Source organism: Podarcis muralis, chromosome 15 (genome assembly GCF_964188315.1).
Source record: "Podarcis muralis chromosome 15, rPodMur119.hap1.1, whole genome shotgun sequence".
NCBI lineage: Eukaryota > Metazoa > Chordata > Lepidosauria > Squamata > Lacertidae > Podarcis > Podarcis muralis.
The window spans coordinates 11,527,849-11,543,289 of NC_135669.1; the positions used below are offsets into that span (position 1 = coordinate 11,527,849).

At 46.7% G+C, this 15,441-nt stretch overlaps 2 protein-coding genes across 14 annotated transcripts in view; both read left to right on the top strand.

The window, feature by feature from the left end:
- ELMOD3 (ELMO domain containing 3) overlaps positions 1-1,561 on the top strand; it is a 29,751-nt gene extending 28,190 nt beyond the window's left edge. For 5 of the 6 annotated variants that reach the window (XM_077919294.1, XM_077919295.1, XM_077919296.1 and 2 more), the window contains one exon: positions 201-1,561. In XM_077919294.1, the coding sequence (XP_077775420.1) occupies positions 201-424 (224 nt within the window). In that variant the 3' untranslated portion in view covers positions 425-1,561. The remainder of the gene's footprint in view (positions 1-200) is intronic. The other variant, XR_013390812.1, reaches the window with a different exon arrangement.
- Positions 1,562-6,132: 4,571 nt separating this feature from the next.
- FEZ1 (fasciculation and elongation protein zeta 1) overlaps positions 6,133-15,441 on the top strand; it is a 53,429-nt gene continuing 44,120 nt past the window's right edge. Inside the window, exons 1-2 of one of the 8 annotated variants that reach the window (XM_077919332.1) lie at positions 6,133-6,599; positions 9,880-9,971. Coding sequence is in view for 4 of the 8 variants with exons in the window: in XM_077919329.1 (XP_077775455.1) it covers positions 11,345-11,469 (125 nt within the window). In the remaining 4 variants the exon portion in view is untranslated. Of the gene's footprint in view, positions 6,600-6,829; positions 6,915-7,089; positions 7,114-9,879; positions 9,972-11,332; positions 11,470-15,441 lie in introns of those variants that run through there. The other 7 variants (XM_077919330.1, XM_077919331.1, XM_028708295.2 and 4 more) reach the window with 7 other exon arrangements.

Sequence of the window (15,441 nt, forward strand, 5' to 3'; positions counted from 1 at the left end):
TTAACCTGAAGCACCACTTTAGCTAATGGGGCCTCCTGCTGCTGCTGTGCCGCTAGAGCACAATTTCTGTTCTCATCCTGAAGCAAAGTTCTTAACCCGAGGTACTATTTCTGGGTTAGCGGAGTCTATAACCTGAAGCATATGTAACCTGAGGTACCACTGTATCATGTTTCTCTCTCTCTCTTTTTTTCTTTTTGCAGAAGTGGAGGCATTTGCTAAAAGAAACCCGAAGCAGCTGCTGAGACATTTGGAGACTTACATGAACGGGATTTCGCTTTCAGCAGGGGAAGATGGCTTTCAGGCCAACGCTTTCACCTCGGAGGTTCTCGGTTCGAACCTGAACTTTGTGAGAGCTGACAGTAAGGAGCTGAATTTTACTGGAGTCGGTGACCTGTCGACGTCGGAGAGAGAGCAAGACAGCTGATCCGGTCCCAGGGAAATGGGAAAAGTCCTTGTTGTACATGATAAGTCGACAAAGCCGGTTGATATGGTCTCTTAGTGGCTCTGTGGCCCGGCTGCAAAAAGGCTCACAGGGAGGGCTGAAGGTCTTGGAATGCTGCTAAAGTAGAAGTGCGGGGGCTTCAGTTTGGGCCAGAGGCGCTAAGCAAGGTATAGCGAGAGCCCCAGGGGTGGAGTCTGGGTTCAAGAGCAAACTGCTTCAGTTCTACAACGAAGCAATCTGGGCAGGATCCATTCATCCCGGTTAGTAGCACTAAAGCTGTGAAGCTGACCTTTCTTTTGTTGCGGGAGTGTATATCTGAATTTCCAAATCCTCTCGCACACCGAAAATAAAACGTTCTTCCGGTTCCCGAGGTTTGTTAGTGCTAAGAAACCTATGTTTATGCATTGCTGAATGCGAGCTAATGTGAGCCTTGAGCTGCTGCAACCAGAGGCTAGTTGTGGGCCTACAATTCCTTCAGTTAGGATTTTTATTATTATTATTATTACTGGGGAACATACGAGACACAAAGCTGTTGAATCCTTTTTACTCCCGTCAACTGGGAAGCATCGATTTCTCAGTTGATGTGCACCTGCTGTGACATATCAACCCACAGGATGTGTGTGTGTGTGTGTGTCTTTTGTTTTTTAAATGGGATTGTCAACAGGAACCACTGAATGTGTACTGAAATTGTGAGCACCCGACTTATATGCTATTGAGGGTGGTCACAGACAACCAGCAACGACACAGTAGTTGTGTGAAAACGTACCATATGGCGGCTGCAACTGCAAGGTGAAGCAATGTGTGGCCTTCAACCACCTAGAAAACCCAGTGGTTACTACACCTCGGTTTTTCTGGATGGCTGGGGTGGTTGGTAGGGATGGTAGCAGTGGTACTACTAGGCTTACCATATGACTGGCTAACATATGAATGACTCTTGTAACGTGGTGGAAATGGCCGCACTTTTCAGCAGCTGACATGTGGTGCCCAGTGACTCATTTTCACCCTGCGATAATCTTCTTCGGACGTCCTGTCCGGCGTACCAGCTGTATTGTATGTAAAGTTGTAGCCCTGGCTGATACTGGGCTTTTCCATTAAACTTACTACAATCTTCAACCCTAAGCTATGTGTCTGTTTTCTTCATGCCATGAAATAAAAAGGTAAAAGAAGAAAGTAAAGGTGCTCTGGATGGTTAAAGGCGACTATTGGGTTGCGGCACTCGTTCTGCTTTCAGGCCGAGGGTGCTGGAGTTTGACCACAGACAGCTTTCCGGGTCATGTGGCCAGCATGACGAAACTGCTTCTGGCGCAATGGAACACCATGAGGGAAACCAGAGCACATGGAAACGCCGTTTACCTTCCTGCCGCAGTAGTACCTATTTATCTACTTGCACTGGCGTGCTTTCGAACTGCTAGGAACTCACTCTGTCGCAGGGATTCAGACCACTGATCTTCTGATTGGCAAGCCCAAGAGGCTCAGTGGTTTAGACACAGCGCCACCCATGTCACCTTTGAGTTTAAATAAATGTACTTATAGAGGCACTGTGGGCTGCCACATTGCTCACCAACTCCATCTACCCCACCTGCAACCCCCTGCCAACTTTCACCATCCCTTTATAGCTCACCCCCCCCCCCGGTGACCCCTCACAACTCCTTTGTGTCCCTCCGTCAGGATGGTGTCCAAAATATAAAAAGCCTAAATGTATTACCTAGAAAGTTATTTTTGTTTCAGTCAATTCCGGAGATTGGCTATGCAGATTATTTCAATACATGGCAAAAATATATTTCTAAATATATTTGGCAATGGAAAAAACCGAGAATAAAATATAAAATATTGATAGATGCAAAGGAGAGAGGTTTCTCTCTGCTGGATATGAGATTATACTATGAAACATCTTGTCTTTGTTGGTTGAAGGAATGGATGACATTGGAGAATTCACATATTTTAGGCTTAGAAGGTCATGATAATATTTTCGGTTGGCACGCTTATTTACGGTATGAAAAGGTGAAAGTACATCAAGGATTTACAAATCATATAATTAGGAAAAAGTTGTATAGAGTATGGGATGAATATAAAAATATATTAGAGGCAAAAACACCATTTTGGCTCTCACCGTTGGAAGCTGTAGCAGTAAAGAAAAATAATATATTTGAAGGTGGACAACTTATAGAAAGGAAAGTATCAAAAGAATTTTAGGAATTATCAGGAAAATTAATAACATGGATACAATATCATTTGAACGAAGTATTTAAGAAAGATAGAATACAAGGGATATCACAACTGGAGAGAGATCTGTTGGAATGAGATGTAAAAGTGCTGTCTAAAATGTATAAGATATTATTGGAATGGGAGACAAAGGATGAGTAAATAAAATCAGTGATACATTGGGCAATAAATATTGGTCATCATATAGATAGGGAAGCATGGGAACGATTGTGGAACATGGATATAAAATTTACAGCATATTATTGTCTAAGAGAAAATTATATGAAAATGTTATATTGATGGTACCTAATACCGAGGAAATTGGCAAAAATGTATAAATCAAAATCAAATAAATGTTGGAAATGTAAAGAGTAAGAAGGTTCTTTTCATCAAATGTGGTGTTCTTGTGGTAAGGTTAAAGCTTACTGGGAAATGATATTCATTATACAGTGGTACCTTGATTTTTGAAAGTTTCCTTTGACGAACATTTTTGTTTACGAATGCCTTAAATGCTTTAGTTTTCGGACATGCCTCGAAAGTCGAACATGCCACACGGCTTCTGTATTGAGTTTTCCATATTGAGGCTTCCATATTGAGTTTGTGGTTTTCGAACGTTTCAGAACTCGAACAGTCTTCCGGAACGGATTCTGTTCAAAAACCAAGGTACCACTGTATAATGAATTGAAAAATATGTTTAAAATAATGTTTTAAAAGAACCCAGAAGCCGTCCTTTTGGGAAATATAGGGACAGAACTACCCAAACTGTATAGAAATTTATTCATGTATGTGACTACAGTGGCAAGATTGTTACTTGCCGAAAAATGGAAAGAAGTCCCAGCGAAAGAAGAACGGATACAAAAACTTAACGGAATATGCAGAAATGGGAAAAATTACCAGAAAAATAAGAAATCAAGATAAAAAACTTTTTATAAAAGAATGGAAATGGTTTATTGAATATTTCCAAAAAACAAACAAACTAAACAGGTAAGAACATTGGCAGGATTATTGTAATAACCTGCAGATTTATGGGAGTATATATTTAAAGTAGATGAATATATGAGTAAATTAAGTTAATTTGGAATATGCAGAAAATATTTTTAAAAAAATTATAAAAATTATATATATATATATATATATAAAGAAATTTATATATAAAAAATAAAACAAATGCACAGTGTTGCACACTGGAGGGCTTGTTTTGGGGGAGATTTGCTTGGGATCAGATGGCATTTCAAACTTCAGTATTGCATGCAAGCTTTTGAATGACACTTTGGTACAAGGCTGATCAGACCCAGAGCCTTATCAAGCTAACAGGCCTTGCTGTTAGTATATAATAGGCCCATATTCTTATCTCTGATGTTGCATAAAGAAAGTTTTCTCCGCACTAACCTTCTTCCAGGAGGAAACAGAATTAATAAAGGAACAGTTGCAACACTCGTGCGAGGGACGTCTCCTCCAAATCTATTCCTGTGACATCGCCACACTCCCTCCATTTCTCACAGGGAGCCCTGAAACTGTGAGCTCTGATCCAGTTGTCTGCCCTGCCCTTATATTACGTGAATAATTTCTGCAGCCTCTGTAGAATGGTACAGTTGGCCAGCAGCTTACACAGAGGTTACGTTCTGGGCATTGTGCCTAAAGCCAAAATCGTGTACAGTGGTACCTCAGTTTACGAACTTAAGCCGTTCCGGAAGTCCGTTCTTAAACTGAAACTGTTCTTAAACTGAGGCGTGCTTTCCCTAATGAGGCCTCCTGCCGCCGGTGTCCTTTCACCATTCGGCTTCCGTTCATAGACCGAGGTGAAATTTGCTAACTGGAACACTACTTCTGGTTTTGTGGAGTTTGTATATCGAACAGTTCATAAACAGGGCTGTTCTTAAACTGAGGTACCACTGTATAGTCAAAACACATTGGGTGCAATGGCAGGTGGGATTGCCAAAGTTTCTCTTCCTGGATGTCCACATACGTTTAAACTTCTTCTTTTTTGCCAAGCATGTAAAGCTGAATGTTGTGGGCTTGCTGCATTGTAGCTTCTTCTGTACTTTAACCATCCACCCTTGCTTATTCTTCAAGCGTTTCTGGCTGTGCCTTGTTGCTGGTTATTTTTTTCTGAAGCCTCCATATGCACAACTCTATTCAGGCTCAGCCTATTGTATACACACATATGCTCTCATCCTGCAAAAGGGCGCTTTTGTGCCTCTTAGGTTTTATTGCAGTTTTTTTCCTTAAGCACACAGTTGTGGCAGGAACAAGTGAGATCTGCAACAAAATTTTGTTGTGCATAGTGCCGGCCATGTCCTTTTCCAGGAGACTCCCAACTGGAGGCAGAGCATAGCCATCAAAGCTAGTAGCCATTGACGGCTTCCTATAAGTTTGTCCGATTTTTGATACACCACCCAAGGTTGCGACCTCCCTCTTGAGGGAGTGAGTTCTACAGTTTATGTGCTGTTGTAAGCATCCTTTCAGGAGCCTTCATTTTGCCCTCTGAACTCACTCCAGGCCACACCCTGTATCAGCCCTGCATGGCACCTTCGTTGAGTATTTTGGTCTGTGTCTGAAGTCCCATGATAGTGCTCCTTGGTTGCCTGGATGGGGTGGGTGGGTATAATAGAAACCTACGACTTGTGTGGCAGGAATGCAACTGCCATACAAAGGTAAGAGTCACCCCCATTGCTCTGCCCATTTTTGCTTCTGGATTCACCTGTCCATAGCATGTGGCCCCCAAGAAGGTTCAATGCGGCCCTTGGTCTCCAAAAGGGTTTCCATTGCTGCTTTACCAAAAAGAAGGTATATTTAAAGGGAAGGGAATTTAATTTAAATTTAAAGCGAAGGTATATTTAAAGGGAAGGTATATTTAAAACATTTTTTGGTAAATGCTCTTAATTTTTAAACAGCTTATGTGATCTCAAGATTCCTGGTTTCTTACCGGAACTAGATATTGCAGTGTTATTCCAGAAAAACAGCCTTTTCCCTGTGAAGGAAAAGGGATGAGTAGAAAGACTTCTTGCTTAGCCCGTGATTGCACATTACTGTATTTGATTGATCTGGGTCTCTATTCTGTGGTCTCAGAACACATTGTTCACAATCTATTATGAAACACAAAAGATAAGAGATGAAGTACATTATTATTTCTTCTGCGATAAACAACAACACCCAAAGAAAACCTTGAAATCTCAGCCAAGTGACTCTCCTGCCCCCACCTAGTGCAGATGTTTTGTCTCAGAAGAAGCTAAGGAAATGGGGCTTTGAAATATCGCCAGCTATTTCCACCTGCACCGTTCCACCTCCTGATCTTCCCTGTTCACACACACATCAGAAGATTGTACGGCAATGCTTCCTCCCTCTAGTGCGAAGGGCGCATTCCCCCAGACTTGGAGAAGCCTCATTAGGAGCCGATGTGCTTGGCCTCTGGTGCTGCTGAGAATATTCCTTTGTACTGAGATGACTCCATCATCTCAATACGGAAAGGCAAGACTGCTGGGAACGTTGTGTTGACTGCCTGATCAGGACTCAGCGTTTGGATAAAGATTGCAGGGGGGCTGGCTGCGAATGCCTTCCCCCAATTGGCTGCCCTTTGTGATCTCAGTGAGCATCCATGGAGCAGTCAGCCCCCCTTCTCTGAGCGCCTTGGCTCCCGTGTAGCCTTTAGAGGGGCCTGGAATCTGGATCGGAGGCTACTGTGTTGTTGGTGTCACTGCCTTGGAGCTACTGCATATTGATGAGGGAGGCTGAGCCCACAGCTTTTTCGAGCTCTGCAGAGAAGGGAGGCAGTGGAGTGGCTGGGAATTGCACTGTTCCTGGACAGGCAGGCAGGCAGGCAGGCAGCTGCCAGCAGGCTCTCCTAATAATTTTTGGTTTTCTCCCTGTCTCCTCCTCCTCCTCCTCTTCTCCTTTCTGTCATCTGGACCCATCAGATGGGATGTTGAGCTAAGAGCAGAGTTGCTGCCACACTCAGGTGTGTATTTGTGGGCATTGGGGTGGGGTGGGATGGGGGAAGGTCGGGATAATGCTGGAGATATTGCTCATGTGCCAGGGCTTCTAAGCAGCCCTTTTCTATTGTCTGATGCGAAAGGCCAGGCCAACGTCATACTGTATTTCCGAAGCTGGAGGTGACAGCTTTGCCGCTTGGATGGAACAACATTGCTGGTTCGGAAGGGAGGGAGCCGAACAATTGCATTTGTGCACACGCCAGAAGGTTGCTTGCTTGTTTGGAAAGAGAGAAGAGGTTTCTGCATTCGTGTATATGGTGTGAGAGGAGTTGTGTGTACAGGTGGGTAATCTGTGTGCATGTGTACGCACAGGAGGCTGACTGGGACCCTGAGCAAAGGGACTGGGAGATGTGACCGAGTGTACTTTGCACGAGACAAAGAAGATTGTGTTGGAGGGGAATTGCAAAGAAACAAAAACAAAATAAACCCGCCCATGCTTCTGCTACCAAGGCAATGGAGGTTCTGTTTACAAGACTGCATGTAAGAGCGGAATTCTTTTTGTGGATGCTCCTTGACATTTAGGCAGTCAGAGGAGACGGTGGATATATACAGGGCGTCTGGCTCGTAGCATCGCTGAGCATGTGTGGGGAATGGGGAACTGCTGTAGTTTCCCTCCAGCGTTGGGAAGGGAGCTGCAATGCCCTGCTAGCGAAGTGTGTTTTGTGGTGCAGCTAAGGAAGAAGAGCGAGTTTGTGTGGTGTGCAGAGACGGGCGTTGCTGGCGTGTTTGTGGCAGGAGGGTGTTCCCGTGGGCAGGCTAGGGGAGGCAGGTTGTGTCTCTTCACCGAAGGATGCTGTGTAGGCAAAAAGGAAGGGGCATTGGGCATGGCTTTTGGTGCTCATGCATTTTCCAAGATCAGCATCGGGAAAGGGCTTTGTTATGTATCTGCGTTGCTTGGCTGGCTCACGAAACAAGGTGACCTCTTGTACTCCGTGGCCCTGGACATATTCCCGGGGGAGGCTTCTATGTTCTGCAAGGAGAGCACATTTGGAGAGGTGGTCTGGGGATGACGGGACAACAGAGCACAAAGCACCTACCTTACACCTCGACCTCTGGGCCTGACACTCAACATTTACAGAGGATGCGTCTTACAGAGCGGTCCAATCGACTGGGTGGTGTTGGGTGGCATGGCCGGGTTAATGTAGTAGCCATCAGGTCACGAACTGGGAGACTTGAGGCCTGTTTCCCAGTTCTTGCTCAGTATGATGGGAATAACAGTGATGGACCTTGCAGGTTTGTTGTGGCAATCAAAATGTTATTGGGGGGGGGGGGAGCAGACAGCCTCTCTTTTATGGGATACTCCCTGTTTTCCGGTTGTACCCTCCCCTGGTAATTTACCTTCCCTATTTTTTGTCCTAGTTGTTTTTTTGTTTGTTTACTTTCTTAGGGTTGCTAAAAAATTTCATGTCAATTGCTAGAGTTGTAATTCTTCAAGGTTCAGCTCCCTCCCCAGAGACCTCAGAAGTTAAACTTTCTGTTTGGGGGGGGGGGAGTGGAAACATAAATGGGACGCAAATATTAAAGCATCGTGCAGTATGCCAGCTATCATTCACTACCCTGCAGTTGTCAAGGTATATTTTGAATGGTCACTGAGCTGCTGTCGGATCATGGATATATTTCTCTCTCTGACCCCCCAGAATGTCTATGGGAAATTGATGCAGCATTTAACTGATGGAGCAGAATCTCCTGCAAGGTGAAACTGGCAGAGAGGGAACCCAACTTGGTGTGAGAGTAGGATGATAAAAACATGCCCCTGGCTGGTTCTATGAAATGTTGGAGGGGGAAGGATGATGCCCAGTCTTAACTACATGCCCACTGACATTCTCTAATTTGAGTTGCAAAAAAATGGCGACTTGTATTTCAGCAAGCTTAGGGGATGAACTTTGCTCACAGTGGGTTGACTGATGATTGCATTTGAGGTCTGCATGGAATTTTCCTCCAGGCCCAGGAGGTTGGGCAGGCCCAATGCCTTCCCTTGTAGTAGCACGTGGCAGGGCTTGCTTGCGTGAGTCATCTGGAACCGTTTTTCTTAAGAGTAGCATCATGCAGAGTGTTGGCTCTCTGTGATATAAGTAAGACTGGGAGCGAAGTCAGTTCTGTGTTGTCTGAACTGAGTGTCTGTGGATGTGTAGGGCTACAGGCACATACATGGAGTTGATAGGGACTGAACCTGGAGCCTTCCTTCATGCAAAGCAGGTGCGCTCTCTCTCTCTCTCTCTCTCTCTCTCTCTCTCTCTCTCTCTCTCTCTCTCTCTCTCTCGGCTATGGCCCTTCGTCCACCGCAGCATTACCAAGTTGTAAGTTTGACAGCAAGAGCTCTAAATGGGTGGATATCGAGGAGGGTGTGGCAAGGAACTGGACCAGGGCTGGCTTCAGACTTTTAGGAAGGGGAACTTGGGCAAAATATCCCCAGTGGGTTCCCATCTCTGACTATTGCTGTCCTTCCTGCTGTGAGTTTACGATACGATACAATACGATACGATATCTTTATTGTCATTGTCTCATACAGAACAATGAAATTGAACAAAATCTACACCAGACATTCAAAAACCAACAAGCCTGCTATACCAGCTATCCTAGCCTGGCTAACCCCCTAAAAACTCCGATACCCCATAATTAAATACAATATACTCCCACAGAGACTACCTTCCACTGCGTTTAAAACAAAAATCGCATTTGGATAGAAACTGTTTCTCAGGCGGCTAGTCTTAGTCTTCCAGAAGGCAGAAGCTGAAAGAAGCTGCCATTTCCTCGACAGCTACAACAACCTTGGTTGTCAAATGGCTTGGCTCCCGAACAAATCGGCTCTTGAACGCTGCAAACCCAGAAGTAAGTGTTCTGGTTTGCAAACATTTTTTGGAAGCCAAATGTCCAATATGGCTCCTGTGGCTTCCGACTGAGTGCAGGAAGCTCCTGCAGCCAATTGGAAGCTGTGCCTTGGTTTCCGAACGGTTCCAGGAGTCAAACGCAGAGACGTAGCTAGCTGCTTTGGCACCCGGAGCGGCGGGCGTGGGGCGATCCACCCAGGGGGGGGGGGTGGCGTGGTGATCCATGCACAGGGGCAGTGCAGCGAGCTGCCCACAGAGTCCGCCTGGCGGAGGCAAGCCCCACGTTGCTGTTTCAGGCAGCGCGGGGCCCCGAGCCACCGCATGACTCTCAGAAGAGACACGTGGCTCAGGAGCGCTGCAGGCCTGCCCCGCGATAAGTGCCACCCCTCCACAGTGTGCCATTTTGTCATCTCCTCAGGGACGACACCCAGGGTGGGCTGCACCCCCCACCCCCCTTCCTACGCCCCTGGTCGAACGGACTCCTGGAACGGATTAAGTTCGACAACCAAGGTACCACTGCACTTCTTTCTATTTCTGCCAGCTGTTCACTTGCCAGGAGGCAGCCAGCAAGCATGTAGGCATTAGCAATGGTGAGAAAGAGGGCAGAAAGTCTGAGGGGGGGGGGATGTGAGTGTGAGCCCCTGACAAAGGCATGAGCCCCAGCCTGGACATTCCAAGGACTGGCACCAAACCTGGGTTGGACTAGATCACTAGTGTGGAACCTCTGGCCTGGGTCTAAAAGTGGCCCTCCAGGCCTGTCTGTTTGGCCCTCGGAAATCTCTCCAGGCTGCACCCCTTCGCCCCAGCCCACAGGCCTCTCTGGCTGTGCTTTACAACAACCCTAGCACTTTTGTCAGGCTGGATTGTGTCCCAGTACTCTGAAAATGCCTCTTCCATTCTGTGGAGTGTAGAGAGGGGTATGATGCTTGCTTTTGCTTGGCAACATCTGGACGGCCCAAGACTCCCACACCTGAACCTGCATAGGGTTTGGAAAATTCACCTGGTGCAGAATTCAGTGGCCAGGTTGCTCACCGGAACAAGACGGTTTGAGCATATTATACTAATCCTGGTCCAACTGCACTGGCTACCAATTAGTTTCCGGGCCCAATTCAAAGTGCTGGTTTTGACCTATAAAGCCTTCAATGCCTCAGGGCCACAATACCTCAGGGACCGCCTCTTCCCATATGAACCTACCTGGCCCCTGAGATCATCTTCTGAGCCCCCCACTTCATGTGCCTCCTCCACGAAAGGTCAGGAGGGTGGGAACACGAGAATGGGCCTTCTCTGTGGTGGCTCCCCATCTGTGGAATGCTCTCCTCAGGGAAGTTCAACTGGCGCCTTCACTAAACACTTTTAGGCGCCAGGCAAAAATGTTCCTTTTCAACCAGGCCTTTGCCTGACTTGATCTACATCCTATACCCTTTTTAAAAATGCTGGCTCTTTTGGGTTTTTTAGTTATTTATTGGGTTGTTGGTTTTATTTTGTTTTTATGTATTGGATATTTTATGTGAACCGCAATGAGACCTTTGGGTATAGGGCAGTATAGAAATTATACATACATACATACATACATACATACATACATACATACATACATACAGAATAAAAAATTGAAAATTGTCTGGCAGTGCCTTTCTGGGATTTCAGACTGGATTTCGGCCCTACCTGGAGATGCAGGGATTCGAACCCGTGACCTGCTTGCTAAGCAGATGCTCTCCCGCTCTCTCCCTCTCTCAGTACTTGGAGCTTGTCAAAGTGAAAAGCAGGGAGGAACCGGTGGCGATTTCATGGAAATATTTTCCGCTTTCCGCTTATCCTTTGACTTCCACCTTCAGCTTGCTTCTGTCGCATCGCGTTGGGCCAAAGGGAATTTGAGCAGTGAAATGAAGCAGCACATCGGAAGCCCTGCTTCTGCTCCGCTGCCTGCCCAGAAGCCATGTGTCCCCTTGGAATTGGAGGTCATTCCTGCTACCGGCGAGGGGTCCTTTTATGGGAATTCAAGACGAAGGTAGATAAAATTAAAGATCAAGGGGCCAGGAAGGTCAGTGGCCAGGGGTGGAGAGGGAGCTGAGGATGTCTTGGCCTCTATGCATAACACAGTTGAACGGACAAAAACTCTCTCTCTCTCTCTCTGCCCCCACCCCGTCCTAGTTGTTGGCAGGAGCTGTGTGAAAGAGTTCAGGACTGGAATAATAAAGGTTTCTGATGCAAGGCAGAGGAATAGCTATTGTTGCGGGTGGGCTGGAAGGGGAACAAGACATGGAGCGGTATTACGGATTAGGATGCAGGTGTCTTGGCACAGAGCCTTTTGTAATAATAAACACTTGGCTGGAGCGAACTCCTGAGCAGCTTCCAAGCACATTTCCCCCCCCTCAAAGAATTCTGGGCGCTGTCGTTTGCTAAGGATTGCTGGGAACAGTAACCCTGCGAGGGGCAAACTTCAGTCTCCAGAACTCTTTCTTGGAAATACAGTGGTACCTCGGGTTACATACGCTTCAGGTTACATACGCTTCAGGTTACAGACTCCGCTAACCCAGAAATAGTACCTCGGGTTAAGAACTTTGCTTCAGGATGAGAACAGAAATTGTGCTCCGGTGGCGTGGCAGCAGTGGGAGGCCCCATTAGCTAAAGTGTGCTTCAGGTTAAGAACAGTTTCAGGTTAAGTACGGACCTCTGGAATGAATTAAGTACTTAACCCGAGGTACCACTGTAAGGTCCATCAAATGTGCAGCGTGAATGGACTGTGGTCCTTTACACGCTTCCCTGCAAGGAAGTCCCATTGAGTTTAGAAGGACCTCTAAACCAGCTTTTCTCAACCTGTGGGTCCCCAGATGTTGTTGAACTACAACTCCCATCACCCCTAGCTAGCAAGGCCAGAGCTCAGGGATGGTGGGAGCTGTAGTCCAACAACATCTGGGGACCCACAGAATTCTAAAAAGGAAAAACTTGGACTCAGGAGGAGGAAGTTGGCAGCCAGGCCTACCTACTGAGGTGGTTGTAAGAAAGGAGTAACAAAGGTTGGAGGTGGCTGGGGGCAGACTGATGTTGGTGGGGCAGTGCCCCGTTTGCCTCTGGTAGACAGGTGTGGGATTTATAAGAAGAAGAGGAGATTGGGTTTGATATCCCGCTTTATCACTACCCTAAGGAGTCTCAAAGCAACTAACAATCTCCTTTCCCTTCCTTCTCCACAACAAACACTCTGTGAGGTGAGTGAGGCTGAGAGACTTCAGAGAAGTGTGACTAGCCCAAGGTCACCCAGCAGCTGCATGTGGAGGAGAGGGGAATCGAACCTGGTTCACCAGATTACGAGTCCACCGCTATTAACCACTACACCACTCCTGCTCTATAATGTATATCGCTTATAGAGTTTTGTGACGAAGCAGTCTACAAATCTTCCTCCCTCTCTCTCTCTCTCTCTTAAAAATGTCTGTCTGACTAATGCTACTTGATCTGTCCTAGCAAGCTTACAATGTTCCCATCCTTGGTCCAAATAGGAATAGCTGAATATGTCACTTTCGGTTTCTCTAAGTTTCTCATCTCTTCCCCTTTCCTGTCGCCCCACAATTTTAGGTTCAGTTCTCCACATTTCCACATCAATTTATGTGTGTTTTTAGTAGTGTGCATGAAAATTCATCAGCATTTTTGGGTGAATGAGACCCTTCATCTCTGGGTTGTGGGTTCGATCCCAACGCTGGGCAAAAGATTCCTTCACTGCAGGGGGTTAGACTAGACGCAGTGTTTCCCAACCTTGGGCCTCCAGCTGTTTTTGGACTACAACTCCCATCATCCCTAGCTAGCAAGACCAGTGGTCAGGGATGATGGGAATTGTAGTTCAAAAACAGCTGGAGGCCCAAGGTTGGGAAACACTGGACTAGAGGACCCTCATGGTCCCCTTCCAACTCTGCAGTTCTATTATTCTCTTGCCATTTCCCCTGATATGTACATTTTTGCAAGGCAATTCCCCCCCCCCCCAATTTTTGTATTTTGTTTCTACTCATATATGCATTCATGTGCACACCCAACCCTTTAGTACATGGGTAGGCAAACTAAGGCCCGGGGGCCAGATCTGGCCCAATTGCCTTCTAAATCCGGCCTGCGGAATGGTCCAGGAATCAGCGTGTTTTTACATGAGTAGAATGTGTCCTTTTAATTAAAATGCTTCTCTGGGTTATTTGTTGGGCATAGGAATTCGTCCATTTTTTCCCTCCAAAATATAGTCCGGCCTCCCCACAAGGTCTGAGGGACAGTGGACCAGCCCCCTGCTGAAAAAGTTTGCTGACCCCTGCTTTAGTATATGCATTTTTGTACACATTACTCAGCATTGCAAAATTTAGAGAAGTGCAAATTTGAAGGATTGAACACGTCTTGTTTTGGCAAGTGTGAATTAGGCAAAAGTAAAGGGACCCCTGACCATTAGGTCCAGCCGTGGACGACTCTGGGGTTGCGGCGCTCATCTTGCTTTACTGGCCGAGGGAGCCGGCGTACAACTTCTGGGTCATGTGGCCAGCATGACTAATCCACTTCTGGTGAAATGCCGTTTACCTTCCCACCAGAGTGGTACCTATTTATCTACTTGCACTTTTATGTGCTTTTGAACTGCTAGGTTGGCAGGAGCAGGGACTGAGCAACGGGAACTCACCCCGTTGCGGGGATTTGAACTGCCGACCTTCTGATTGGCAAGTCCTAGGCTCTGTGGTTTAACCCACAGTGCCACCCGCGTCCCTTTGTGAATTAGGTAGGCTTGCCTTTAAATGGGATCTGAATCTTGTTTTCTATACCACTCCTAGTCTAAGGCCTGGTCTGGAAGTAGAAAGCCCATTTGCACACCACTCTGAGCTATAGGTGTCAAATAATAAAGCATTTACCATCCCCTTCTGCTCAGCTTTCAGGATAGCTGTGGAATGCTCTAAAATGACATGCAGATCCCCTCCCCAAATGGCAGCAACAGTTGCTTCTTTGTGCTGCGCGGGGTTGTCACAGAAACGGAGCGACGGTCAAATGATTCTTCGCATTTGTAATGGCTTTTGTGACAATGGAGAAGATTTAACCCAGAAGAGCTTGGGCTGCTGTCCGCCCACCAGCAACCACGGCTGCTGTCCGCCCACCAGCAACCACGGCTAGATGGAAACAGCAGGCAAATGGGCAGCTTTCTTTTAGACTGGATAAGGAGGCTGCGATCCCATGTTGCATCCCATGTTGCTGCGATGAACTCATTTTAAAGGTTGTAATATCCAAAGTGCTTAACAGCACACTTTGGAAACCGAGTTGGTTCAGATTGGGTGACGAGGCAAAAATGTAGCAAATTAAAGCAGGATATTTGGAAGCAAGCTGAGCGATTGCTGGAGTAATATCCTTTATGGACCATGTTGTTGTTGTTTTAACCCTGGAGAGCCAGTGTGGTGTAGTGGTTAAGAGCAGTAGATTCCTAATCTGGTGAACCGGGTTCGATTCCCTGCTCCTCCACATGCAGCTGCTGGGTGACCTTGGACTAGTCACACCCCTTTGAAGTCTCTCAGCCCCACTCACCTCACAGAGTGTTTGTTGTGGGGGAGGAAGGGAAAGGAGAATGTTAGCCACTTTGAGACTCCTTAGGGTAGTGATAAAGTGGGATATCAAATCCAAACTCTTCTACTTCTTCTTCTTCTTCTCTTCCTGGCAGGTCAGGGACTGAGGTGAAAGCTGGTCCTGCTGGATCTCTCAGAGGCCTTTGACACCATTGGTCATGACAATCCTTCTGGACCGTCTAGAGGAGCTGGGAGCTGGGGGCACTGTTGTACAGTGGTTCTGCTCCTTCCTCCTGGGCCGTGTCCAGAAAGTAGTGTTGGGGGATGAGTGTTCGGACCCCTGGGCTCTCACTTGTGGGGTGCCTCAGGGCTTTGTCCTCTCCCCCATGACTTTTAACATCTACATGAAGCCGCAGGGAGAGATCATCAGGGGGTTTGGGCTGGGTGTTCATCAGTATGCAGATGACACCCAGCTC